The 27,979-nt window shown below is 41.5% G+C and overlaps 3 protein-coding genes across 7 annotated transcripts; 1 reads left to right on the top strand and 2 right to left on the bottom strand.

Annotated features, from left to right (window-relative positions):
- Positions 1–5,599, top strand: yif1b (Yip1 interacting factor homolog B). Of its 3 annotated transcripts, none has more exons than XM_082501968.1 (8): positions 1–200; positions 2,147–2,249; positions 2,487–2,616; positions 2,763–2,867; positions 3,058–3,194; positions 3,455–3,610; positions 3,706–3,799; positions 4,730–5,599. In XM_082501968.1, the coding sequence occupies exons 1-8, from the start codon at positions 155–157 to the stop codon at positions 4,883–4,885; spliced, it is 927 nt and encodes a 308-aa protein (XP_082358094.1). In that variant the 5' UTR covers positions 1–154; the 3' UTR covers positions 4,886–5,599. The 3 variants fall into 3 exon arrangements, with proteins under 3 accessions (XP_082358094.1, XP_082358095.1, XP_082358096.1); XM_082501969.1 differs by having other exon boundaries at positions 2–191; XM_082501970.1 differs by lacking the exon at positions 1–200 and adding an exon at positions 219–327.
- Positions 5,600–7,640: 2,041 nt separating this feature from the next.
- On the bottom strand, positions 7,641–16,444 carry LOC309687601 (putative E3 ubiquitin-protein ligase HERC6). 2 transcript variants are annotated; one of them, XM_082502690.1, is made up of 23 exons: positions 16,180–16,444; positions 15,334–15,484; positions 15,154–15,230; positions 14,477–14,704; positions 14,289–14,380; positions 14,083–14,210; positions 13,697–13,851; positions 13,517–13,572; positions 13,344–13,435; positions 13,157–13,216; positions 12,956–13,052; positions 12,694–12,868; positions 11,501–11,652; positions 11,157–11,276; positions 10,927–11,025; positions 10,647–10,817; positions 10,264–10,410; positions 9,929–10,095; positions 9,696–9,762; positions 9,545–9,615; positions 9,192–9,375; positions 8,700–8,802; positions 7,641–8,545 (listed from the first exon to the last, which is right to left on the bottom strand). In XM_082502690.1, exons 1-23 carry the CDS (start codon positions 16,394–16,396, stop codon positions 8,310–8,312), a joined length of 3,045 nt encoding a protein of 1,014 aa, XP_082358816.1. In that variant the 5' UTR covers positions 16,397–16,444; the 3' UTR covers positions 7,641–8,309. The 2 variants fall into 2 exon arrangements, with proteins under 2 accessions (XP_082358816.1, XP_082358817.1); XM_082502691.1 differs by lacking the exon at positions 16,180–16,444 and adding an exon at positions 15,805–15,929.
- A 394-nt stretch (positions 16,445–16,838) lies between these two features.
- On the bottom strand, positions 16,839–27,892 carry LOC309687200 (NACHT and WD repeat domain-containing protein 2). Of its 2 annotated transcripts, none has more exons than XM_082501979.1 (10): positions 27,663–27,892; positions 27,439–27,527; positions 26,525–26,632; positions 25,829–26,023; positions 25,443–25,581; positions 25,129–25,277; positions 24,401–24,745; positions 24,133–24,234; positions 23,212–24,007; positions 16,839–21,056 (listed from the first exon to the last, which is right to left on the bottom strand). In XM_082501979.1, the coding sequence occupies exons 1-10, from the start codon at positions 27,742–27,744 to the stop codon at positions 17,950–17,952; spliced, it is 5,112 nt and encodes a 1,703-aa protein (XP_082358105.1). In that variant the 5' UTR covers positions 27,745–27,892; the 3' UTR covers positions 16,839–17,949. The 2 variants fall into 2 exon arrangements, with proteins under 2 accessions (XP_082358105.1, XP_082358104.1); XM_082501978.1 differs by having other exon boundaries at positions 25,443–25,584.
- Positions 27,893–27,979: the final 87 nt, after the last annotated feature.

Here is a 27,979-nt window from a genome sequence, read left to right on the forward strand (position 1 = left end):
TTACATTTACAAGAGAAGAAGAAGAAGAGCGTATTCACTTCCGTGTAAATTTTCATGAATGACCACAGCTTCCCCAGTGTAGCTCGCTAACTAGTACCAACTTCGAGTAGTGTCGCTTGTTTGACAGCTGCCGCTACCGCCTGCTTGTTCTAAAATGGATTATACTGCAACTCAAAGTGGGTTCAGACAGCGTAAGTTACGTACGTAATTTTCTCATTAGCTCAGTTCATACGTTTGCCGGGTGCATGCACACATTTGATGCTGGCTACTGTTAGCTCGCTCTTATCAGCCGGTTGAGACTACCTGCTGACGTTAAACAGTTAAACGGTGAATTTAAGCTTAACTTTCAACTTTAATTAAAGAGCTTTAATTATATAATAGGCGCCGACAATATGTGTTGACACTGCTAACTAGCTAATTCGTCTCCCGTTGCACGGGCTGGGCTGGCTAACGGTCCCCTCTGATGACGTTACTTATTCGGAGTCTTTTTTTGCTCCCTCTATGCTGAGCTTTGTTTGTTTAGGAGCCAGAGCTTGCAGTAAACAGTGCTTATTTGTAGTGATGGGCAGATGAAGCCCCATGAAGCACTGAAGCTTTTCATCCAATTGGTTCACCCCAACGCGAAGCTTCATGAAGCTTCATTTGCTCTAGCAGGACACCTACTGGACGTAAAAATAATAGCTGGCATGAATTTGAAGAGTGTGGCATTTTGCACACAGCCTGTAAATGTCAACAACAAAAGGAGTGTGTAAAACACCTATAGTGTAGTGATGGCAGTATACTGTGTATATTTATGCTGGCAGTATGGAAAATGATTATTTGCGGCAAAGTTCGAACCGCTTCATGAACCAGTCACGTGGTACAGCCGGGCAGCGAGGCTTCGGACGTCATCATTTTCAGCTCCTCCCATAAATGAAGCAAGCCTCGATACGCGCTTCGCGGAAACGCCCCCTCCATTACTCGACACACGCTCCGAAGCCTCGATACAGAACGTCCCATCACTACTTATTTGAACTCTGATCAGTTTAATGATTAGTAATGAATGTACAGTGTTATTTTTGTGCTTTTAAAAAATGTGTCAAGCCACTGCAGAGGGGGCCCTCTTGAAGCTTTCTTGCTTAAAGTAGAACAGTTTTGTAATATTTATATATTTATTTCACTTTTTTATTTCATTCTTAAGACTTCTCTTTTCCGTGTGCTGCTCTTTACACGGGAGAGGAAAACAAGGTCTAAACAAGCAGTAGGCGCCTGAGGATGCAGTAATCAGGTCTTGTGATAAGTGTCTGATTATATGAATAATACTTCAGGGAAATGACTTAAAAGACTGTCTTCTGTACTGAGATTTCATACTATGAATTTATTTTGTGTAAATAGACGTGTACTTTCCTTAACAGTTCTCTTTATAGCTAATTCAGACCAGCATCTTCAACAGCACACTGTGGTCTAAAAACTTTGGGTGTTCTTAGTCAATTACTTGTTAACTTTTACACGATCCCAGTTGTTGCTATCATACATAATAATAATAATAATAATATACTTTACTGTTGTTATTCAGATGATACAAAGTTATACCTGTCTTTTTCCTCTGATCTAACACCTCTTCATAATTGCTGGATGTCTCGAAACTTTTAAGAACTGAACTGAAACGGGATGGAAATATTTGTTTGTGAGTCCAAAAACTTAGAGACAGATTTTTTTCTCATAATTAAAATTCCCTTCTGAGAACAGTTAAATAATTTTTCTACCACTTAACGAATAGTAAAAGTTAGAAAATCCAGATCTCAAACTGGCTCTGAGAAATTAGTCCATGCATCTGTAACGCTTTATTTACAAGATTATCCAAATCATCAGAAAGACGGATTCATTTTGGCCCAATTACAGCAACCAGTGTCTTTACACTAATATTGAAATTTGAGCATATTACCCCTGCACTGAAGTCACTTCACTGGCCCCAGTTAAATGCAGAATTTTCTTTAAAACCCCTTTTTTAGGGGCTCTCTTATCGATGTCTCTCCACTGCACCTGTATTCACCAAAACAGGTGAAATGGGTTCACAATAGTTCATGTTTTCTAACTGGACAGATTGATTACCCTTAAGGATATCCATCATGAGTGTTTTCTCCTTCTCAAAACTCTTTTTACACAGAGCCCAGTATGCGTCTAAGGAATAGTCCAGGGGACAGTCCAGATGGCAGTCAGCTGTTTGAGGATACGAGCAGAGCTGGGCCTGGACCACAGGCAGGATACAGGTGGGACTCCTGCCAATGAGGATGAAGCTGTTTTTTCCTTCTCAAGAAGAAGCCTTTGACTGTGTTTTTACAAATACACTCAGTGCCAGAAGGGGGCGACAACATTCCACACCTCATGTTTTACTTGATCGAGCTCATGTCTTTTGTCTTCTGCTTGCATGTGTTGTAAATATTGCTTTTGCTGATTAGATCATCATGTTCACCGAGCTGATCCCCTGTCTTGTGTCACATTGGCAGGAACCAGCAGGCCGGCCCTCAAACTGCAGGATTTCCTGGTCAGACCCTCCTGTCAGAGCCCATGTCCAATCTGGCCATGGCATATGGCAGCTCGCTGGCATCCCAGGGGAGAGAAATGGTTGACAAGAACGTAAGAGCAGCTCACCAATTTTTAACAGGAATGAGTCCAGTAAAATCCTGCTCATGTTTAATCTCATAATAATGGTAGAATAAATGCAGTGATTGCCCTTGTTAGTCAGAGCCTCGTATTCATGTCCGCATGCTTGCTTGTTTCAGCTGGATAGATTCATCCCAATTTCCAAGCTAAAGTACTACTTTGCTGTGGACACAGTGTACGTCGGGAAGAAGCTGGGCCTTCTAGTTTTCCCATATATGCACGAAGTGAGTCTCTTTACACCTGCTAAATGTCAATCATTCTGGTGGATATGTGTAGAGATTGCTTGTGGTTTTCCATAAATATTTAAGATAAAAGAAGAAACCTGCTATCTTCACATAGACCCAAATATTTAAAAACATGTTTATTTTGGGTCTTACATGTTTGAAAGTAAGTGTGTGATCATGTATGTTGCAGAACTGGGAGGTGAGCTACCAGCAGGACACTCCTGTGGCTCCGCGCTTTGATGTGAACGCTCCCGATCTTTATATTCCTACCATGGGCTTCATCACATACATCCTGGTGGCCGGACTGGCCCTCGGCACACAGAGCAGGTACATCTGCATCCATGTTTTTATCAGAGTGATGCACATTTGAGTATGACCCTAAGCTCCGGTTATGACCATCTTAAACACTTTTTGGAGACTTGTAGTTTTATGTGTTTCTGGTTTAAGCCATTTCATTTTCTTAAAGGCTGTCCTTTTCAAACCTTAAAGCCAAAAATGGAGAACATCACCACAGGTTCATAATAAAGGATTTAGAGTATTCTCTGTTATATTTCTATGGACTCTGTTATTTCTATGGACTTCCTCAGGTTTTCACCAGAGCTGCTGGGAGTTCAGGCAAGCTCAGCTTTGGTGTGGTTAATCATGGAAGTCCTGGTGGTCCTCCTGTCGCTCTACCTTGTCACTGTAAACACAGACCTCACCACTATAGACCTGCTGGCCTTTGCTGGCTATAAATATGTTGGGTATGTACCAATTGGTGTCATTGTTTGCCTTTTATTACTCTGAATCTGTCAGTGTCATGCCTTAAATGTGTATATCTCTCCTTTTGTTTCTGTAGGATGATTGTAGGCTTAGTGGCGGGCCTTTTGTTTGGGAAGTCGGCATATTATCTGTCTCTGCTGTGGTGCTGTGCTGCCATCTTTGTCTTCATGGTGAGTAAAATTATTTACTTACGTTTAGTAATTTTGTTTTAGTGTACAGATTTTAGGGTGGCACGGTGGTTAGCACTGTTGCTGCACAGCAAGAAGGTCCTGAGTTCAATTCCACCATCAGACCGGGGTCTTTCTGTGTGGAGTTTGTTGGCCCTGCGACAGACTGGCGACCTGTCCAGGGTGTACCCCGCCTCTCGCCCTATGACTGCTGGGATAGGCTCCAGCGCCCCCTGCGACCCTGAAAAGGATAAGCGGATGGATGGATGTACAGATTTTATTTTTGAAAAATTATTGAAGATGGTTATAGGCTTGAACACATGTCAGAAAGCCTTAAAGGTTCATAGATCTCACGTCAAACTGTGCAAATGCATCCTTCTGTATTTTTTAGTACATAATCGCAACAATAATAATAATAATAAATTCCTTGTGATTTTTTTTTTTATCATAACTTCCTGAAACTTGGGGTAGTCATATTTAAAGATAAAAAGTTAGACAGGTCAGGTAATTTGCAGACTTAAGTTTTTTCCACTTGGGGGTGCTGTTGTTAAACGTGGCCGAAGTTTCAGAGACTGCAATAATCCTTTTGAGTCAGACGTTTAGCCTTCAAGTTTTTTTGTATCATTTGTTTTTCCTGTACTCTTGTTCCACCCTGACTTCTGTTTAGCACAATGCGTGCTGTTTGCATTGGTGAGGCAAGGAGCAGCCAGTCAGAAGAAAAAGACAATTTAGGGAGATGAGTGTTAAAGAAAGAGGCGTTGAAAGAGTTTTTGTGTCCGACAGTTGAACTGAGGGGGTTGTATAACCCACCAGTTTAAGACAGTATAAGATAAATTTGTCTTTTTGCAAAGCTGCTTTGGTGGATGCTCAGGTTAAAAAATCTAGAGCTGCAAATAAAACGTTTTCAAATATCTTTTGCTTGTCTCTCCTCAGATACGCACTCTGCGTCTGAAGCTGTTGTCAGAAGCAGCAGCAGAAGGGAAGCTAGTGAGAGGAGCCAGAAACCAACTGAGGATGTACCTCACCATGGCTATAGCAGCAGCACAGCCCATTTTCATGTACTGGCTCACTTTCCACCTCGTCAGATAAAAACTCCAGCACTTGCACATAGAACTCGTCATCTCACCTGACTAAAATTTGAAAAAAGAAAATAAACACAACATACATATCAAAGAAGCTGGACTTGGATGAAACACACAGCGACATGAAGACTCCACGTACGTGTGGAGCTGAACAACACGCTACAAGACGACTTAGAGAAGATGCGAGGCGTTACCGCCGTTTCACAGCACAGCCATTTCATTAGCATTGCCTTTTTTAAGTCTTCGCAATTTTGTAGCAAGAGCAATTGGCTTTAAGTTTCTTTTTTTCTACTGTGTAATTACTGCTTAATTATGTTTTTTTTGTTTTGTTTTTTTTAGGAGTATTTATGTATGTATGTATGTATGTTTGTGTACAGCAAGAGTATTATTGCAGATGTTTCATGAGCGATATCTCTGAGCCAAGAAAAAGCGGTAACCTCAGACAGACCGTCCACTTAATAAAAAGAACTCAAATCTGGGTTTGAAAATGATCAACTGGCTCTGCTTGAACGTTTGGACGATGAAAGCTTTTCCCCTTCTAATGTTTTTTTTTTTTTAATGGCTGTAATTGTCCAGCAACATGAGTAAAAACATCTATCTGGAAACCAGGGTTACCCAGCTCGTCTAGAAATGTCATATAATGCCTAACCCCCATTGTTCACACACTCTGTATTGATTCTGAAAATATATATGTTGTATAATTCACCCTGCTCCCCCCCCCCCCCAAAAAGACACACTGCTGAGAACACCTATGAATGTTAACCAGTTTGATTCTCATAACAAAAATAAATACTCTTCTCCCTAGCAAAAAACAAACAATAACACTGGAAAATATAATAAGTAATTTTATCGTATCAGATGAACTGCAAAAGAAATTTCCCTCGTACGGTCCCGGTACTGGTAATTTTTCTTATACAGAATGAGGCCTTATTTCTGTACCATTATTTAATAATTAAAATGTGATAACTGTTTGTGATAAAATGAAGAGTTGGCTGATATATTGCATATTCCTTTATTGGGTGAGAAAGTCATACCTACAGAATAGATATCAGAGCCTTAAACAGGCTGACTTCTGCTAAATGGGTCAAACTGGGCAGAAAGTATCCAAACACATAACATCCTTATAGAATATGATGTAACACTATAGATCAACTTACCTCAAAATATATAAAGCATACAAACAATTACAGCAATATGATGCAACAAACACAGCAGTGCTACTAATCCAAAATACTCCAAGCTTCATATAACTGAAAAAAAAAAAACATGGACATTTATTTTTAGCTCCATTCTGCTGCTGATACATACTTTAGGTTTCTGAACATTAAAGTCTGTCTATTCTCTCCATCTGTCAGCTGCTGCTGGCTCTTCCTCCTCCTCACACACTGCTGAGTTTGTCCTGGTGGATCATCAGGGGTGCAAAGCCTCACAGATGATGTGCAGCAGTGGGTCCCTCAGTCTGTCCTCACTCTGGACACTTGCAGTTGACATACATGGAAATCTGATTTGGTACCAAATCAGAGTAATCAAGTAAATCCAAAACTAGTCTAATGTTATTAGAAATATGCTTATTTCTCATAAAGCCTGACTGTGTCTCAAGAACTCTTTAAATTCTGTTAACAAGTACTAAAGCCATATAGTCATTATTGAGCAGACAGATGGGTCTCAATAAAAAGTGAGTCTTTTGGAATAAGTGTTATGAGACCTTGAGTAAGAGTAGGAGGGAGGGTGTTATTCTCTATACTTTCTTTGAAAACCTGTAGTAAGAACGGAGCCAGGAGATTAGAAAATGATTTGTAAAACTCTGCAGTTAAACCCTCTGTGCCGGGAGATTTATTGGCCTTAAGTGCAGAAATGGAATTAGAAACTTCCTCCACCATCAGAGGGCTGTCACAATGACTCCTATCGTCCACATCAATAGTTTTTAGGTTTTTAATATTATTGAGAAATAGTGTCCTCATTATATTTTGAGTTGTACAGTTTAGCATAGAATTTGGCACAAAAATTTGCCTAGGAGACAATGCCATTAATATTTAGTTGATGAATAGAGTTTGTTTTTGATCTGTATTTTTCAAGCCTGAAAAAGGAAGCAGAATTTTGTTCTCCCTCCTCCAGCCACCTCTTCCTGGATCTTACAAAAGCACCCGCAGCCTTGCGTCGGTATAAACCGTCCAATCTATTTTGAAGGTCTAGTAAAATCTTCCTCCGAGGTTTGCTGATCACTTCTTCCTCAATTTAGTCATTTGACTCCCATATCTTCTCAAGAATCCTTTAGTAAGGAATTATTTAACTTCAAATAGGAGAATTTGTAAGGTATATTATCCAGTGTAAGCATTTGGATGTTAATGTGAATTGCTCCTGCAACAGGATCCTGGATCCTGTTGCGCCAAGTAAAGAGTCTATCATCTGGAAATTTTTCTCTCCAAATATCCACAACATTACATTTTCCCATGAAATTTGTAAAGTTTGTACTGTATGAAGACTGCTGCCCTGGAGGCCATCTATCAACCATATTACCTAAAGCGATGTTAAAGTCTCCACCAATGAAGAGGATTGAGTTTGTGTATTTGGAGAGCCAGAAGATAATTCTTTCTTCTAAGGAGTCAAGTAATTTATCATTTTCAGTTTTATTATTGTAACCATATATATTGACTGTAATGAAGGTACTGTTATTGTGTCTCATTATTGAGCAGAGGTAGTGTGTCAGAGTGTAACTCATCTCCAGAGAAGTGGTAATAATACAAAAATAATAAAATACTAGGCAGCATAGCAGAGAATTTATTAAGATGATTTACTAGGTACAAATGCAAGAAAAGGTGATTTCCTAATCTAAGTATGTTCTAAGTAGGTATGACATGAAGTGTTTAACAAATTTCTTACACAAATATTATAGAAATCTGTCAAAAACTTGTTTACAACTAAATGTTATACTGTTATTTCTTAGGCAGACAACAAAGTGGGTTCATGTTTTTTACCCACATTTGAGCGGGCACACAGGACTTCTCTGAGGATACAATTCAACCCCTGAAACTAAATAAAATAAATAAAATAACAAATCTGACACGCTTATTTGCAAAACTGAATCTGAAAATTCACAGATAACAATGGTTATTTTGTAGCATTACAAATCAGAATTTTGAGAGCTTGTGCACAGTGGTGGATTAACCACTACAGAACCATTAAAAGGTTATTTTATTAATTACCAATACTGTGGTTTAATCCATAAACTGGGCGGTGTAAGAAATTTGCTAAGCACTGTATTTATTGAAGATTTAAGCTTGTGTTCATTTTAAAAGCACAAAAAAAAAAAAAAAAAATTGTAATAACAATAAAAAATATCACTCAAAATTAATAGCACAGATTGTAAAGCAAGAAGAGCCGAAAAATAACCGATGCTAAGATGGGCTCTTTACAACGAAACCCCTGCTGCTTCACTCTGTGGTGCGTTGCTTCTTCCGGAAGCCTCTGTTGTGATTGATAGCCTGGAGAAGCCTTGTGCGCATCGTCCTCTCGACTGGGTATCTCCTGTAGATGGGCAGTAACAACAGGAAATGGCAGGTAAGCGATTCAGGCAAATGGCGTTCAGAAGCATCGGGCAGCGCAGCCACTCTCATCTTGATGCTCTCCATTCCCAGGAAGGGTACGCGATCACTGCCTGTGAGAAACACTGAGGATGAAAGAAAATAACAGAGGATAAGTGAAAAATGGAATCTGAAATGTTACACAAATTTTTGGCAGGACATCAAGAAACACATGTCAAGTAAGCTAAAACTGATAGACGTAAATGGAAATGTCAGCAAGCCTAATGATGAAATACTTACAAAGGAACTTTTTCTTTTCCTCTGCTGTCAGGCTCTCAAACACCTCCCAGAACACCACTATATTTGGATGCTCATCATGGTATTCGCCTTCATAAAATGTGTTCTGTTTGGGAACATAAAAATAAGGACATATATGAAATATGTGTATCATTTACATTTTTTTAATCCCACTGGCACCAGACTAGGTGTCAGTGGTGTCACTCTGCTAATTTCATAAGCAGAGTGCAAGCTTTAAATTTAATTCCTGATTTATGTTACGTTGCAAGTGTGCACACAGTCAGCTATTCTTTTGTATTCTTTTGGTCAAACTGAACTATGGTGACACATATGGTTCAGGTGTTTTAGGGAATTCATAGCATAGCGTGCTAAACTATCCTGCATTGGCAAGGAAAATTACTCATTCAGAATATGGTGAATTAAAAAAAACAAATCAGATTATGAATAAAAATCTTAGCATCAATATTGGATCTCTTCAAGTTTATATCTCTTTACCTTCTTGAACACCTCCCAGTCGTAGTTTTCTTGGCCCACCATCACTGCTTGCAGCTCCTCTGGCTGGAAGAAGTCCACCACGTCCATGTTGCACACTTTGAAAAACCCTCTCTTGAACTCGTCAAACACTCTCTCCACTGATTTGTTGAAGACGTAGTTCACAAAGGCAGCTACGTATTCTTTCCTATTGATGAAAAAAAAAAAACATTTAAAAGTATACAAGTACTGATTTATAGTGTTGGCAACATCCCAGCCAGTGTAATGGCATGTTGCAACTATAAAGAAGGGAGCACAGCGTGGATGTAGCTGTTAGATGGCAGAGAAGGAGTGCTGTGTAGACTGTTTATACACACCTGTTTGACCCGGTGACAAGTTTTCCTGGTTCATTTGGATCAAGCTCAACTGTCTCACCAGCCCAGGACACCTACCACAGATAATCACTCTGTCAGGTGAAGAAAGTGTGAAAGAAAAACAGACACGAAACACATGATTTAGTAAACTTACAGTGAAAGTAGTGTCCAGCGTTTGAACAACATCAGGGGTGTAGTCCTCTAAGATGATCCTCCAAGACCTAAAGGCACAAAAGCACTGATGAATGTTTTGATACTGTTGTTAGCACTATTTTCAGTGTATTTGAGGTTAAACGCACGGGAAATATCTATGTATCAATAAACTTCTTTTGTCATGTCATGTGAGAAAGAACGCGTTTCACTTGTGTGTTTTTAAGTCTGTCTTACTCTGCCAGCACAGGGTCAAACTCCTTCATGTCGTCCAGCGTAGGTTTGACCCTGAGCAGCTTCTTGAACAGAGCTTGTGGGAAGCGCAGGTGGATAATGTTGTGGTTGTAGAGAGCCAGGCCACACAGAACGCCAAACAGGAAGTAAGTCTTCTCCTCTACTTTTGGCTGTTTGGTCGGTGAATAAAAAGAAATTGTGATACAGAAAAATCCATTTTAAATCTGAAATTGATCATATATCTATATCTCTCTATATTAATTTTTTTAATCTGCTGCTTTATTTTTTTAAGCAGCACATAGATTATTAATGTAGGTTTTTTCCATAATTGGTCTTACCTTGGGAGGGAACCAGGCCACAGTCTGGCTCTCATTATATATGAACATTTTAGATTCTGGTTCTGGAGCCATCAGCTCATCAAACACATGCAGGAAAAAGTCCCTTTTGTTGACATTTGTTGTCTTCCTGTCCTCCACAAACAGCACCTAGGACAGAAAAAAAAATCATGTTTCTGTTAGTTTCTGCAACTCGTGATTTTATAGAGCAGTTTATTTAATCCCATGTCCATTCTCTTCTGCTTATCGATATCGAATTACTAAAGTAATTTTATGGGCATTCATCTAAACACTTGGGTCCTCTTTTACACTTTAACGAAACACTGCTGGCCAACAGTGCTAACCCTAGCTCTAGCAATCTAGTAAAAGTAAAGTTTCATATTTACTAAAAGCTCCCTTTGGAATGCACAGTGGTCGGCTGCACTGAGCTGTCTGAAGGTGTCCTCGACCAGGTGAGATCGCCTCAGGGTTAGCTGGAAGACTGGGGCAGGTGGAGAGTCTGGGGCATGCGGTTGATGGGGCACCAAAGCTGCTTGATGAGCGAGTTGATGCACATTCTGTAAGTGCAAAAAAACCCAATTAGAAGGAAATCTGCTAAAAGATAGAAATCAGTTCCTGTGTAATTGCAGATGGTTAAAAAGGGTGAAATCTGAATCCACGTTCTACCTTCACTGTGGCTGCACAGAAGTTAAATACGGCCACTTTGTGAAGCAGGGTCAAAAGGAATGGGTAGCGACAGAAGATGGCAGGTGTGTTCACGTCATCCTTTAAGACAATCGGTCATTTAATAGTGAATATCAGTAAAAAGCAGTCTGACAGAAAGTGAAATCCATACTGGACAAATGGACACATTGTTTATTTGAAGCACTTGAGTTTACTGTACTGTTTGTTTTTACCTCCTCTTTGGAGAATTGCCACCAAAGCATGATGTCAGTGTCAAGCTGCACAGCATTTGTGATTTCTTCTACATAAAAGGTGCTCAGTGGGACTTTGTAGGACTTTCCAGCTTTGTTTGCCTGGAAAAAAATATATTTTTTAATCAAGAAAACAGAAACAATATTGTCATTTGTTAACTTTTTTTTAAACAGTTTTTCTATCTCAAGACTTTCAATTATTAGAACTGATCATATTTTACTAACAAGAGATTCCAGTTGATCTGTTAATTGAAACCAATATTTCATACCCAAAATCTAACGGTCATTAAAAAAAAAAAAACAGAAGTAAAGCACACAGCACTGACTTTGTATAGCAGCTTGAGGGCTTCCAGGATAAATTTGACTCCTGGGTTGTGTGTTTGTAAGAGGCCATTCTTTAGCATGAAGGCGAGAGCCTTTTTGAAGACCATGATGTGCTTCATCAGTATCGAGGGGGACAGTGAACTCCACCACTTTTCTGCAGAACACACAAAAAACATACAAAGAAATATTAAGTTTACACTGCATAAATTGGATTTCTAACATCTCCAAAACTATTATTTAGCAATAAAAAATAACTTATTATACAAACTGAAGAGATTTTAAAACAAAACAGTGTCTTACATTGAATAAATACTTTTAAAGTTATCACAGTAAACTCGATCATTATACTGGGCTAAACCAATTTATTAGACCGCCTGTCATATGTTGTTACTTTTTATGCATATAAACCGAATTTAACATTCAACTACTAAAACATTTTTTCTGTCTAGGAATGAAAGTAAAAAACTATATTTGGCATCTCATTTAAAAAAAAAAAAAAACTACAACTAATGCTGTTTCATTAAATGCTAAATTTGAAAATTCATGGATAACAACAGTACTTACATTTTAACATTAAAAAAATTGTTTTAATTAAAGAGTTTAAAGAGTAAATATCAATAGTGTTAATTAGTGTTAATTTAAAGCGGCGGTCCCCAACCCCTGGGCCATGGACCGTTAACAGCCCGTGAGTCGTTTGGTACCCGGCCGCGAGAGTTGAGGCTCGGGTGTGAAATTTATGGTTTTCATCATTAACTGTGTTTCCCTGGGTCTTTTCCCCATGTGTTATGAATAAATTTTATTTTTTGGGGTAGCAGGCCACACAGAAAAAAAAATTAATAACTTACATTATTTTAGTTTTTTTCTAATCTGACTGAACAGTGTGAAGCAGGGTTTTCTGCAGTTACAGCTACCAAAACAAAATTGCGGAGCAGACTGAGCATAAGCAACACACTTCGGGTGTCATTACCCCCCATTACTCCCAGGTGGGACCATCTCGTATCAGCCGTATCATTTTATTTTGTATTTATCCGCAACACCTTAAAGGCCAGTCCATGAAAATATTGTCTGACATTAAACTGGTCCGTGGCACAAAAAAGGTTGGGGACCACTGATTTAAAGCATTTACAGCATAAACCTGACAACGAGTGGTTGACTAACAAGCTTGTTCTCCAATCTTGTGACAAAAGTCATTTACTTAATGTTTCCAGAGTCTTGTCCGACATCTCTGCTATAGTGATGGCCACAGATAGAACTGTATTCATGACATTAGAGTCCTCTTGAAGAAGCGGGCAGGTCAGAAGAATCAGGATGATCTCTGGAGATTTTAATGCAGTTCTTGACAGCAAGTCGCACAGAGGGACCAAGTTTACCTGCATGGAAAGGAGACCTACTGTATGAGATCACAAGTTTAAAAAAAAAGTCGTCATATCTCAAATTGTTTAAAGAATGTTCTTAACTGATTGTTTGATCCACTGTCTTGTGAACAGCTGGTCGAAAGCTCGGCTAGCGGCCTCCAGGTCCACGGTTAAGTCGCCTGCTTCCAGTGGAAACCCACTGATATCAAACAGAGGTGAGCGGCAGCACCAACCAGTCAACCCTTAAATCTTACATTTCTAGATTAACCCCGACCCAGACAAAACCATCAGTGAAGGACTTACTTGGCTTTTGTGAAACTTGCAACAAGACTTGAACTTGTCAGGAACATCGATCCTATTTCTCTGTCGCAAAGAGAAAGAAACATCAGCAGAGACTGAGACAGTGAAGATCTTGAACATATATTTAATATAACTAATATTAAAACTGCAGTCACATAAATCTAAAAATCCCAGAATGATGATGAATTACCTTTTTGCCTCCACATTACTATGCTCCATCATCAGCCATTCTTGGAGTTTTGTCTCATCAAGACGTCCGGTTATCTGTTTGTGAACAGAGTTCTTAAAATAAAAGAGAGAAGAAGTGAGCAGGCAGAGTGACCTGTTTTCTGTGAGCAGTTAAAGCTGTAGGTGTTTGATTACCTCTGCAGGTGAAGAGTAAGCAAAGTTTGTGTTCCACCCAGCAGCTATTTTCAAGTCTGCTTAAACAAAAATCAAACAATTTCATCTAAACATTCAAAATTTATAAAGCACATAAACTTAATTTACATTCGAGATTCTGAACTATTAATCCTACTAGCAACATCTAACACGCATACATACCACTGGGCATGGCTGCTGCATCGTCAGTGGTCCATGGAAACTGAACCAGAGTGGGAGTCAGACTGCCACCATTGTGCCCATTTCCAGTTTGACCTTTAGCTCCACTGCCAAAAGCCCAGAGCTGACCAGAAGAGCCCAAAACCAGAGTGTGATGCCTGGCAGACCAAAAACAGTCCATGGAGTGGGTATTAAATAGCACTCAAACTGCTTCATCAAACACACCTCATCCACCCAGGCACTTTTCTCTATGCTTAAGTGCGTTCTAGCTAACATTGACAATACAACACAACGGGGATCTTTAGCACACAGACTGTGAAACGCTATAAATGATCATGATGGTAGCCATGGTGGTGCTTATATTAAAAACAAAACATCCCGGTTTTTACCTGCCACATGCAATCTGGGAAGCAGGACCATCCACACCTGCAACCAGTTTGGGCTTCACTTCATTAGCAGAGGTGCTGTGACCGAGCTGACCTTGACTTCCGTCTCCAAAAGTGTAAACTTCACCGTCCTGCAAAGCAAAACAACCGTAGCTTTTACTTTGTTAATCAATGGTTGGAGTCACCTGGATGAACCAGTGAAGTCAAACCTTTGTCAGCACAGCAGAGTGCGACTCTCCACAGCTTATGAAGGAGACACTTAGAGGTCTGAGCGCAGGCACCATACAGATGTTGAACCTGCCTGTTAAAGCAGAAACAGATAAAAAAGTAGTGTGTTTTATTTCAAATCATGCCACACACATATACACTAAGTTTATGAGTCACTAACTTGCTCTACCTTTCTCATCCACCCTGTTAACCCCGAGCTGACCACATTTATTGGCCCCACAGCAGTACACCAGGTCTGCGAGGGTAAGGAACAGACTGTGGGTCCCTCCTGCTGCAATCTGGGTTACCGCTACTCCAGCCAAAGCACAAATTATGACGGGTGTATCCTGCACCGGCACCTCCTTCCCCAGGCCCAGCTGACCATGACTGTTTAAACCCCACGAGAAGACATCGCCTCCTGGAGAGAGGTGAAAAGTGTTTTTAAAATGTTCAATTAACAAACAAATCATTAATTTAGTTTATCACATTATTATTCCTCAACCACCACAGAATATTTTACTTAGAAGTAGAATAAATAGGATGCATGTTATACGTTATATAAGTGAGAATTATGTAAATCAAATTAGAAATTCAGGCGCAGTTATGGCCTTTTAATTGATATACTGCTGGATAAAGTGCTGGAGTTTAAATGGACTGACTCTCTTTGCCAAATGAGCCTCTGGACAATGAAATATCTTCAAATACTGTCAGCTACGTGAAAGAATATACGTCACACTTTTAGGGCAAGCTGGGTTTACAATACGGATAAAGACACTTTAAAAAAGGAAAAATTCATCATCAGTCATCATGTGTGGGGAAAACTGTTATCGCCCTTGTTCCATATGAACACACAAAGTTGTGTCTTACCTTTAGTCAGGGCCAGGGAATGGGAGTTTCCACAAGCAACTTGAATTATCGGTATGGGCAGTGGGATAGGCACCTTGCTGCATGATGATGGACAACAATTCGTAAAAATGTGGCAAAAAGCTTTGAACAATTGAGTGATAATTGTGCATATTATTCATGTGTCACTGAATGAGTGATTACCTTGGTCTGTGACTGTTGGGAGGTGTTGGTAACCCTAGCTGTCCATCCTCTCCTGCCCCCCAGGAGAAAACGTGTCCAGATGCACTCACAGCCAGAGAGTGGTCCTGACCGCAAGCCATCGCCACCACACGGCCCAGCCCCTCCACTTGAGCTTAGAAAGAACGACAGAAATTGCACACAAACGTGTCAGCTGGATCACATTACATGTCTGACTACAGTAGAACTTAATCATAAACAAAGACAAACAGGGAAGTTTGGGACATCCGCTAAAACCTGTGCAAAGCTTCTCATCTATAGTGTTGCAAAGCAGTAAACAGCTTACCTTACTTACCTGCGCTTTCTCTGGGTTAAAGCCAGTTATAGCTTCTAGGTTTCACAGTACATACATACATGCATACAATATGCATGCTAATGTATCAAAAATATATAATAATATGAGACAATAATATAAACCTGTTATTTATTTCTTACATTTTGCACGTGATTTATATGACTGTCCGTGTTCGCGCTTCCGTCATATTTCATATTTCTTGCTACATCTAGCAACTCTGAAGTTTCTTAGGTTTTAACTTTCGTTGTCTGCACCGACAGCACTGAAACGAAACTGAAACTTGACGCATTAAGTTTTATTTACGCAGTAAGTGTTCCGGAGATGATTTATCGCTTCTTAAGGACGCAGTATCTGATTAAAAGCCTGCGCCACACGGTCAAATCACACCTTAAATAAATATGTCCAAATACCCGTGAAAAGAAACTAAGAAAGCAATTAATCAAATAATAAAATTATAATATTTTGTTTTATTATTTTGTTTCCTTTAAATGAAAACAGCTAAACAGCCTACTCACCTATGATCTTTCCATTTTTTTTCTTCTGTCGTCCAAGTTGTCCCTGAGAGTTGTGCCCACATGACAGCATGTCCCCGTCTGCATTAAGAAATAAAGTGTGCCGATCCCCACAGCAGATCTTAGTTACAACCCCGGGGACGGTCCAGGACACGGGGCTGGGGGCCCCCTGTGACCCGAACTGTCCGCTGGAGCTGTCTCCCCAACAGAACAGCTGCATGTCTTCACCTGGACTCAAATGAGGACCTTGAGGGCTCTGTGATGGCAATTTAGCTCAGCTGATGCTGCCTTCGAGGGTTGTCGGAGATATTAGAGTCACCTCGTAAAGAAATCGACCATTCAGTCGCATATTGTATGTTTTTTTTTCATAAGGGCTACCGTGTCTAAAACTGTCATTAATGCAATTATTTAATTAATTAACTAATATAATACAGATTTCTAGGCTACAGGGTGCACAATTTGTTCTTTCCAAAAGCAGCTAATGCAAAACCAAAAAGTGCTCCACTTTACGAGGTTGAACTTGAAGGCATCACGAATAAATGTGGAGGAGGATGATACCAAATAAATAAACTACTGTGTATACTTTCAGTAACAATCAGTTCTTTTAACACAGAGCAGCTATTTTTATCTTTTTTAAAATTTTATTTAAGAGAACAGCAGTTATTGGGAATACAAACCATGATGCATTCATGCCAAAGTGGTGTTGTGTTTACAAAATACACACAAAAAGAGATTTATCAGACAGTTTGGTTTTAGATAATTGCAGCAAATCTCCTGCCTGTGCCAGCATACACCAAACATGTTTAATATTTATACATCGATATATACAGTTTACAGTATTATGTACTTACAAGAATTTATAATATGACGCTCTTCATTGTGTGATCTATCTGGCCCTGTGTTAAAAAGTTAACCTATTAACTGCTAACAACAGAATTCATGGTTTCATCAGTTACAGTGACTCGTCCAGATCCTGAAGCAGCAAAGCAGCCCCAGACCATTACACTACCACAAACCACCAGGTTTGACTGTTGGTTCTTTTTTTATGTGTTGTGTTAGTTTTACACCAGATCAAACCTTTTAAAAAGTTCAGCTTTTGTCTCATCAGTCCACAGAACATGCTCCGAAAAGTCTTGGGGATCGTCGAGATGTTCTTTGGTAAATGTGAGACGACCCTTTGTCATAACATCTCATATTTCCACCACAAAGACAGCTTTTTCTGATGTGTGACGAATCCCTCGATGTTCCTGGGCGTTTCGCTCGACTCACATGTGTTTTTAAAAGGCTCTTTGGCCTCATGAAACTTTTCTGAGCCTTTTGCATCCCACACAAAACGTTTGTGAAAGGTGGGATTTGTTTTTTGTGACTTCCTGGATGAGTCATTGGTATGTCGACCACTCCTTCACCGTTTTACAGCTGTGGATGACGTATCTCTGTGTTAGTCCAAATGCCCTTTCTAGACTGATAGATGTCAGTGACTATGTTTTCTGAAGTTTCTTTGCTTTTTAAGATCTTTTAGCCTTCTTCACTTTGTCAGACAGGTTCTGTTTAAGTGATTTCTTAATTCAAAAGGTCTGGTAGTAATCAGGGCTGGTAAATTCATGATTTAACAAGGGGGGAATTACTATTTCTCACAGGGTCATGTATAGTTGGATAGCTGTTTTCCCTCAATCAATGTAATTGGTAAATAAAAGCTGCATTTTCTATTGACTCAGATGATCTTTGTCTAATATTAAAATTTGCACATTCTTTGTTCAGAATCATATAATAATCTTAAGCCCATGTAACATTTGGTGTGTCTTGAGGAAACCAGCTGAATGGCGTCCTGTCAAAGGGACATTGCTTCAGCTGGCCGCTAGGATCTTCCCAGCACCTGATTGGCTCATCCTCATCGACTGTGACATCTGAAATGTAGTACACACCTACAGACCCATCCCCAAAGCCCACAAACACACAGTGCTGCTCACAAATAACCAGAGCTAGTGGATTCTTAGACAGATGCACAGCTCCTAATCTCTCCCCATCTGAAAGTCGCGTGACTCGGAGGATGGGCCTCGCATGCAGGTAGCAGTCACAGCTGTCCTCCAGCCCGGAGGGCGTGGTTATGTAAGCAACATAGTGTCCAGTTTTGTCCAGGCAGGCTTTAATGACAGGACCCTCGACTTTGAATGAGCACAGTGTGACTCGAGACAGATTTAAGAGGTTAATTGCGCCGCTGTCAATGGACAGCAGTGCGTAGCTGCCATTGGAGGACATTTGGAAGTCCTCAGGCTGACAGTGAAACATGTGTGGCAGCTGAAAGTGCCAGCACACAGTCTCCTCTGCCACCTTCCACGTGTACACCGTCCCTGAGGCCGCCATCACAACCACAAATTCTGGGTGCTGTGAAAGAGTTTGGAAAGCGACAACCTCCTCAGAGCTTTCCACACAGGAGAAACGTTTGCTAATCGAGCCCGACCACAGACTGGCAGCCAGCAGGTCTCCATGGCAACAACCGAGCAGGTAGGTGCTCTCAGGTGAAACCTGAGCATCAGATAGGTATGGGTGGATGCTGCACACGATATTTCCTTGCGCAATCTTGAAAACCCGCGAGAGGCCTCGCTCAGAAATGCTCACTCCAAAGTTGTTATTAGGGGTGATCAGGATGTCTCTAGCTCTGCTGCCACCGATGCGGAGGATATTTTCACCTGTTTCCGTCCGCCACACGTAAATATCTCCAGCCGAGAGTGACACCAGGTGGATGCCGTTTGGGGAAAGCTGCAGTTTTTCCACAGGCCCAGTATGCAGGAAGTTAACATGTGGAAGTCCCGTGTCTAGACTCCACTTCCACACCTTCTCCGACCCATCTCTGGTGTAGAACCACACGCCTGTTTGCTCCACCACCACCTCCTTTACTCCACCGCCCATTTTCTGTGCACTTCCTGCAGCATCAATCATCTCGGAGTCCCACACTGTCAGGCAGCCATCGTGACTGACACAAATGACATCTGAGGCCATTTTGAGGAGTGTGTGTGGCTGCTTGTTCGTTTCTAAGGAGAGCACACACTCCCCACTGCTGACCCTCCACACCAAGATAAAGGTGCAAGTGTCTAACAAAGCCAGGAAAAGATGGCCATCCTGGGAAAGCACAGCTTGAGTGAAGGCTCTTCCCTGTGGAGCCAAGAACTGGTCCCACAGCTCCCAGTTACAAGTATCCCACAGTGAAGCCTGGTGGGCTTGACACATCAAAAGAGTATTGATTTCACTGCAATAATCTGTACTGAGTATGTTAGTAGAGTAACCCTGAGTGAAACTTTCTTTCACAAGTCTGGGTGGTTGTGTATTGGCTGCCACGTCCCATAAAGCTACACTTCCAGTCCTATCAACACATGCCATTTCCCTCTTGTCTTCATGGAGGATGATCAGCGTAACAGCGCTGTGGTTTGAGTTTGAGCAGGTGCTAAGCAGACTGCTGGATTTCATGTCAAATACGGACACTGTGCCTTCCTCCTGCCCACAGTACATGAAAAAACCATCAGAGGAGAACACTGAACAGGTCACAGGGCTCTGACACTGGAAATGAGTTAGGGTTTCACTGGAGATGTCAAACACGCTCACAAAACTCTCATCTTTCCACCACACGGACAGCGTTTTCTGATGTGCGACGAATCCCTCGATGTTGCTGGGTGTTTCGCTCGACTCGCACGTGTTTTTAAAAGGGTCTTTGACCTCGAGAAACTTTTCTGGGCCTTCCACATCCCACACGAAAAGCTTGCTGCAGCTTGTGGAAAGCAGGAGGAACGGACCGCTGCTCTTCACGCCTGCAAACTTTAACTCTGTCTGCTCGCATCTGAGTGACAGTTTGGCCACATCATATCCACACCCTTTCCAAATCCAAGCAGAGCCTTCATCTGTGATCTCGGCAACAACCCCACACTTTGTACCGGCGATCTCTCTGACACAAACGCCCTTATTTATGTCATCGTACTTTAAGTACTGAATGTGGGGAACACAGGGAGGACTGGGGCAAAGCACTATTTCTAATCCACTTCCTCTCCCTTCCTTGATTTCCCTGACATAACCCTCAAGAGCAGGAAAGACCTCCAAATAGGGGAGGAGGTTTGTCTCCATCACTGAGGGCAGCTGCAGAGGTGAGCTCTGCAGGAAGCAAGCAGAAGACTTCAATGTGCTTGCTAGTAGCAGTCTTTCTCTTACAAACTTAACCTGAGATGACTCCTCTTCAGTCTCCAACATAGCTAGCAGATCTCCAAGAAGACCAGCTCGAACCATAGCCTGGTGAAACCCAAATGACAGCAACAGCACGCACTCAAACTCCTTCCACCTGCCACTCTGCTGCAGGTGATACGGCAGTTCTACGATTTTTCTCACATTCACCCGACCACCACCTTTGATTGAAGTGAATACAAACGGCTGGCTGGGTTGCCGAGTGTCTGTGTGTGTTTTTAAGGCTGCATCCTTGTTTACGCCTGACGTCTGTCCACTAAAATAGTCGGCCATCTCAGAATGAAGCCTTCTTCTTACATCAGGAGCGTCTAAATACCTTTTCGCCACGACCAACTTGAAATGCCTGCTCACCCAGAACAAAACCAGGGAACCTGCAACTTTCCGTTGGATAAGAAAGCTCTTTAAATCCAAAAGAAGTCTCTCCACATCGACTTGTGGGACTGTCATCTTAAATGAAGAGCCTTTGTGCGGCAAATCTTCCTTAATGGACAGCAAATCGGCGAGCTCAGCCTCTGTGAGCCCAGACCTGGAGATGGTGAGGTAAGAGACGGTGCGAGCCACGATGGAAGAGAAATGTTTCTGCTCAAGGTGATCCAGGAGCGCAGAAATAGATGAATGAACGCCATCGGGGAGAGATGACTCAGTCACATCGGAATCTGAAGACAAGGAGAGAAGAGGAGAATTATTTAAAAGGCCAAGTGGTGCTATCCTGATTTTTGGGGGGGGTATTTCAAAAAATGCAACTTGTGAAGACAAAAGTACTCTGATCTAAATAGTTTCATTATTATTCAAAAACAAATCTATGAAAAACACACAGCCATGTGGAAAAGAGCACTTTCATGGGACTCCATGCAGTTTTGTGACAAACTAAGTACACCCCATGATTCAGCAGCTTGAAAAGACACCTTTACAGTTTTTTCTGATAGCTTAAGCACATTTTTTGTAACTATTGGCTAATTTTGCAAAACTCTTCACACAAATAAGAAAACCTGTCACCCAATAATCAAAACATTGTAGTTCTCTTGCAAAAGCAAACACAGCTAGATTAACTCTTCACACCTTCGTAAAAATGGTGTTTCCGTATCAAACAGTACACACAAGCCATCATCTCCTAAGCACACAATGCGCCAACTGCACACTGATGGTATGAATACAAAACACATCTGGCTTTTGCTTTCTCTGTGCACAAGGTAGGCTATGTCAGTTTGAGCTCATACTTCTGTCATAGATCCATAAGCATAGAGGGATCCAAACTTCAAGTACTGGTGTTTATTCAAACACATCAAAACAAACACAAGTGTTTATTTCCAAGTATAGGATTATTTGCAATCGCCATAATGACTATATGGGTTACTTGGTCTGCAGTGAACATGCTTCCTCTGCCCCCAGCATCTGGTCATCTAGCAATTCTGTAAAGTAACAATTTCAGTATTTTTACATCAATGGTATTGGTGTGTTTCTCATTGGCATATGGCAGTGCTACAAATCTTTGTGCGAAGTGACTGTGCTAACCGATTCTCATTTCAAGATGTCCTTATGGTGCTTGCTACAGTGTAGCGGCTCGAGTTAGGCTGGACCCGTTGGCCAGCTACCCTCAGGGTCATTCCACGGTTGATTACATGGTCCACTATTGTAGCTCTGATGTCATCAGCAATTCTATTTCTTACTCTTCCTACCCTTCCTCTTCCCCCTCCTCATCTTCCTCTCCCCCCTTCTCGTCTTCCTCTTGCTCCTCCTTGTCCTTGTCGTCCTCTTCATCCTACTTCTTCACCTCCACGTCCTCTTCCTCGGCCTCCTCTACTTCTCACTCTTTCTGCTCCCTCCATTGTACTCCGCACACACAGCTTACCTGTATTATAGTGCTTAGGCTGATTGCAAAGTGAACTAATTATCTAAGAAAGTTTTGACATGTGAAAGTGTGCCAGACAGTTGGCAAGTTAGTGTTAATGATAGCCATACATGTGTATACTTTTGCTAGGAGTGTGTTGGAAATTTGGTAATTGAGTGTTGTGCAGTGAATTGTGCCTACAGTTTTGCAAAGTGTGTGTTACAAAATTGCAAACTGAGTGCAAAGCAGTTTTTGTGCTTTTAGTTTTGCAAACTCAGTGAGTGGTATTGCTATATGTCTGCATAGTTTTAGGAATTGTGCTACAGGAATCACAGTTTGGGTTTAAGCATTCAGAAAAAACTGTAATATACAGAGGAATTCATGGTCAAATCAGACAACTGCAACGTGCCCAGATCCTGTTTCTGCTAAACAAGCCCAAATTATTATCACACCTCCACCACTGTGCTTGTTCCAGAAGTCTTGTGGTTTGTTCAGATGTAACTTTGCAAAGCTAAGTCTTGCTGTCTTTGTAGAGAGAACAGGCTTTCTCCTGGTAACCCTTCCAAGCTAACCATTTTTGTTCGGACTGTTTCTAACTTTACTGTACATTTAACATGCTAACTGAGACCCGAGAGTCTGAGATGTATCTCGTGTATCTTGTTTTTTTGGTTTGTTTGTTTTTGCAGTTTCCAGCTTCTGTTGCGATTCTAGTATCGTGTTAAGACTCCAGACCAGCAAACTGCCAAAACTTTTATAGAGGTGTTCACACTTGCTGATGATCACCTTAGCACCTTAGCATGCTTAGCAGCGTCTGGCTATTCCTGTGAAGCAATAAGGGTGTACTTAGTTATAACGCTCTTTTTCACATGACTGTAAGTGACCCACATCACATGTGGGTTTAGTCTTTGTGTGGCATTTGTAGCTCTGAAAACAAGACTTATTCCTTTGAGAAACTGTATTTTTGTTTACTCTATTAGTAATACCAGAGCGCCAGAGCGAGGTGTGTGCATGAAGGAGGCGAGCATAGAGCGGCAGACAACAGCGAGCGAGAGCCTGGTTGACCAGAGCTTGTTGTCCAGACGTCACCCTCCTTCCTGAACCTTTCAGCAGAGATGCCAGCATCTGTACGCTCTGTTTCCTGTCCACCAGTCCCAACTGTATACACAACCTTCCTGTACACATGTCCTCTGATACACTCTGAGATGCATAGTGTAGTTTTATGGCTTGCAGGAAGTGTTCTCGATTGGAGGAAGCTGTGACGATGAGTTTGACAGCGGGAGGAAGGGGCCTGGGAAGGCACTCAATGATTTGAAGACCAGTGTTGTTTTTGAGTTGATCTAATCCATCAAGAATAAGGACAAGAGGCTTTTCAGTTGAAGGCAGGTGGCTGATGAGGGATGAGAGGTGTTCTTTAAGTTCAGACAGACAAGCGTCGGGTTTTATGTTGCCAAAATCCAGCTGTCTTTGATCTGGATGTTGAGCGGTACTCCAGCTTTGCTTGCAGTCAGAAACATGCTCTTTGGTGCCGCCCTCATGTTGGGAATCCAAAACAGATGTTTGGCTACAGCTGGATGTGACCTCTCTGGGGTCGGTGGTACTGCCAGGATCATCCAGGTCACTGCAGTGGCTAGCATCCTGCTTAGACAAGGAGTCAGTGAGATATCTGCAGGATATCTGATAACACAAGCTCGACAGCAGATGCTTTGGTGAAGCATTAATTGATAGGTTGCAGAAAAAACTGATCACCACAAGATCGCTGTCTGCAAGCCAGTGCTTCATCTGTGGAAAGAGAGAGATAGCTTTAAGCGTCAGTGAAACATATGCACACAAAAGGCACAAATTCTTATTACAAATTATATATAAACACTATATGCCTGCTTCAAATTTCCCTTTGGTCCACCTACCTGCTGAGTGCAGTGTGCTAGCAGGACCGTCTTTCCTGTACACGGGCCTCCGGTCACTACCAGAGGGAACTGATGGTACCTCTGCTTCACATAGGCTCTGACCTGCAACCAATAAGAGCAGAGCTATGCTGCAGGTGTATAAATAAGGAAAAATGAATTATACAAACATGTCATGTTTTAATATTTCTAACTGCACACAGAACAAAAGTGCCTGTATTGTCAATGTAAATAGTATATTCTAGTCTGTAAAGGCTAAAACCATCCTGACCTTTTCCTCCTCGGGCTGAATGACGTCATAAAACCGACTGAGGATGTTACACAGCTGCTCCTGTTCGGCCTGCTCTCGGGATAAAACGTCACAGAGGGGAGAAGGTTCTGCGCTTTGAGAAACGTTCAGACCGTCAGTCATCTGCACAAGGTCACAGTACACCTGCTGGCACAGAGAATCAGCATAGCCGCGCCTCCTAGCTGATGTGTAACCATGGCGGCGGTCGCACTCTGTGGTGATGGTGTAGACTAGAAGTTGGCGGGAAGTGACGAGATGAGGGAGGAAGCACTCACACAGCTCTGACAGTAACTTTTCGTTAGTGGGTGATGAACTCAGAGTGGCATCCTGGAAATAAAGAAGAGGGAACTTTTCACAGTGGACTTAAATAAAAAGGGTACAAATTGTGAATTCTACATATCCCTTTAGTAAAATAAAGTTTCAAGAGTGGTCAGAAAGATTAAATTTTATTTTAGTTCATCCTTTTCCTGACGTCTCCCATAATTAAACATGGTGTGGCGGGGCGTGGTCTATCGTTGTGTGCCTCAACTTTACAGGGTCTAAAAGTCTGTGCTGACTGCTATAAGGTTGTTGTTGTTGGAGTGTATATTCGGCTGGCGACTGGAAAGCCGCAGCTGCGTGATTGTGTACAGCAACCGCGTCAATAAAGATGGTGAAAAGCATGGAAACGTGGTCGGGTCTGTTGTGCATCTACTACACATGGCTTTTACCTCCAACTTTGACTGTAGTTGTATTTTCACAGGTCCCTTTTGTCTCTCTGCTTTTGCATTGATGATCTTGTGGACATAGACCAAGCAGCGTCTGCCGATGTCACTCTCAGGACAGCTTTCCAGAGCATAATGCAGATCTGCATCGAGGGCTGGAGACAAGTGGTAAAGCAAATGTTTACTTACACAACAAAAATTCCTTCCAACTACAGAAGATATTCCAAGGCATAGACGCAGGCTGCCCATGACACTAACAACAGTGGATTATGACAAATGACTTGACACACACACACACACAGCTATGTGGGGTATTTCACCTGATCTGTAGAAGATTTTGGCCCTCTCTGGGGTCATGCTGCCACTTTGGACACACAGACTCACAGCTGCCTGAAACAGCTTCCTCAGTTCTTCCTCTTTAGTCTTGGTTTTGCTTTCCTCCTTCACCTTATTTCTTTCCTGCTGCGGAGGGAAAATATCCAGTTTATTAAAGCATTATAAATATAAATCATCCTCACATACACTATAAACACAATGTACTTGATTTAAGGACAAAATGTGTGATTCGATGGGATGTTTCTAAAACCTCAATAAGATTTTAAATGATGCATAATACAAGTTGAAATCGCATTACTTTATATTATATAACATTCTAGTTCATAATTAAAAAATAAAGTCATAAAATTATACCATCGACTTTAATTACCAGAGAATAGCTGCGTCTGTGCGGAGCTCTCAGGCAGTAGGTCGTAGGGATGGTGTTCTCGTCCCTCTGATAAACTTTCTCCAGCTCCTGTGTACTGACGCCAGCCTCCTGACACTGCTGCAGCAGCAACTGCAGCTCTGACACCTCCACCTGAGCGGGCACACGGGCTGTGCCATACTGATGCCCTACCAGAGCCTGCAGCACCACCGTGTGGTCACAGGAGGAACAACAGCACGGGGAACTATTGTTTAGTATGGTAAGCTGGTAATTTATTAAGCTGATTACTATACAGAACATCTGCTTAAGAGACAACTGTGTGATGCTACACGTGTGATTTTGTGTCTTTTACTTATATTGGAAAGTGTTTCTATTATTTTGTCCATTTGTTGACACGGCTCAATGACAGAACTGTTCTGCAGCCGTGATGATAAGTTTAATTTAAAAAGGAGAACAAACATAGCACAGTGTAGATGACTTTGCAAAGTCCAGCATACTCCAGAAAGGGTGAAAAGCTTTTATTTTTAAAGTTCATAATACTAAAAACTGATAAAATTCAACAATAAAACTTTGACTACAACTCATGGCAAGGTGCTGATGTCCTTTAGAGCATGTCATCATTCATTGTACTGAGAAGTAAGGGTCAGTCTGAGATCCTGTTGGTTTACACTTGAGATTCTCCCCAAGGACTTTATTTACCAGTAAAAAAGGTCCAGCTGAGCTTCCTCTGCATTCATGTATCATCTGATGCCTGGTGTCTTCATCTGGCCAGCGACTGGGATCACTGGATTCAAACGGGTCTATCACCTGCCGACATAAACACACTCAAGAGTTAAAAAATGTGGAGTGGAAATAATAAATCAAGAAAGCTGAGCCCAGATCCAGTGAGAGCAAGCGTCTAAGGTGGGGTGAGGCATCACGTTCTTTATTCTGTCTGCTGATTGCACACACCACAATGTGCTGACTGAATTGTCCCAATGTTTATTTAATACACATGAACGAAAACCAACACAGACAGTCGCCTCACAGCTGCTCATTCTCTTTGTTGTCAGATATAATTAAGGCACGTTATTGACTGCATCAGTGGCCTCAGGGAAAACGGTGGAAGACTAAAAGTACAAATACCTGCAAGCAGCTAAAATGCTACTGCTGTCACCCCCCGTCGCTGGCGACATTACGCATGGGTGTCTTTGTGATGGACCACACGGAATATTAATGAGACTTTACTTTTATAGCTTCAAGATTTTGTGTTTTCTATCTTGTTTCTCTAATAAAGAGATGCACATTTCAAGGATCTTTCTATAAAGAGTAAAAAAAAAAACTTTAATTTAATTACGAACAACCTTAAAGCAAAGCAGTTTTACAACGTGTCCTCCAGTGGACCATATCTAGTTCTCTTCCCAGCACTAAAAGTCATTAGTGTGAGCATTTATGCCATTAAAGTAATCTCGTTTTAATGTATAAAGCAACAGTGCCCCCTTCCTTAGCCTGTTTATGGCTTTAAAAGAACAGAAAGAATTCCCAAGAAAAACACAACTCACACGCACACTCACATCTACTGACATGTTTTCGATGCAACAGGAAGGTTTTAAAAAAGTAAAGTGTGTGCTCACCCTGACATCCAGTCCCAGCGAGTGTCTGCAGTGCTCTCTGAATCTGGGGAACACACTGTCCCTCAGAGCTCTACGCTCCACCACGCTGTCTGTACACAACACAAACAGGATGCACCTTAACAAGAACTCAAATGACACAAGAAAACATGATACAATCTAACATGCGTATTTTTTTAAAACACACCTAGTTACAGTTGCCTTTCATATTAGGAATCACTGCCTACCTTCTGGGTTGGAGCACAGGTAGATTTTCACACAAGATGTGCTGAAGCCAGAATCCAAAGGGGATTTTCCTCCGGTGTGCATGCCTGATAAACAGCTGCTGTTCAAATAACAAAACACAAGGAGGGAAAACTCCTGGCAGGAACTTATCGCGCGTCCCAAACGGAGAGCAGCTCTGTGTCGTCTCTGCTGCTGTGTCTCATGTTCCTGCAGCTCCGCTCAGGAAGTTTGGCCTCGGGTGCTCTGGAGCGTGTTATCATGATCACACCCACTTTTGGTCAAACATCCACACAAACACGCTCAGTCTGAAAAAATCGAT

Source organism: Aulonocara stuartgranti (assembly GCF_965226115.1).
Source record: "Aulonocara stuartgranti genome assembly, chromosome: 14".
In the NCBI taxonomy this organism is placed as follows: Eukaryota; Metazoa; Chordata; class Actinopteri; order Cichliformes; family Cichlidae; genus Aulonocara; species Aulonocara stuartgranti.

Bases quoted from the DNA above. Each gene is read 5' to 3' on its own strand.
- LOC309687200 (XM_082501978.1), bottom strand. From the start codon at position 27,744: ATGCACACCGGAGGAAAATCCCCTTTGGATTCTGGCTTCAGCACATCT. The intron at 26,633-27,438 runs GTGAGCACACAC...TTATGTCGGCAG, and splicing joins CGCTGGGACTGGATGTCAGG to GTGATAGACCCGTTTGAATC. The intron at 24,235-24,400 runs GTCAGGATGGTT...TATTGGTTGCAG, and splicing joins TTCAGCCCGAGGAGGAAAAG to GTCAGAGCCTATGTGAAGCA.
- yif1b (XM_082501968.1), top strand. From the start codon at position 155: ATGGATTATACTGCAACTCAAAGTGGGTTCAGACAGCGTAAGTTAC. The intron at 3,195-3,454 runs GTACATCTGCAT...GGACTTCCTCAG, and splicing joins GCCCTCGGCACACAGAGCAG to GTTTTCACCAGAGCTGCTGG. The intron at 3,800-4,729 runs GTGAGTAAAATT...GTCTCTCCTCAG, and splicing joins CTGCCATCTTTGTCTTCATG to ATACGCACTCTGCGTCTGAA.
- LOC309687601 (XM_082502690.1), bottom strand. From the start codon at position 16,396: ATGCAGCTGTTCTGTTGGGGAGACAGCTCCAGCGGACAGTTCGGGTCA. The intron at 14,211-14,288 runs GTTTGACTTCAC...TTTGCTTTGCAG, and splicing joins ACTCTGCTGTGCTGACAAAG to GACGGTGAAGTTTACACTTT. The intron at 10,818-10,926 runs GTAGAACGTGGA...TTGCACTTACAG, and splicing joins TCTGTGCAGCCACAGTGAAG to AATGTGCATCAACTCGCTCA.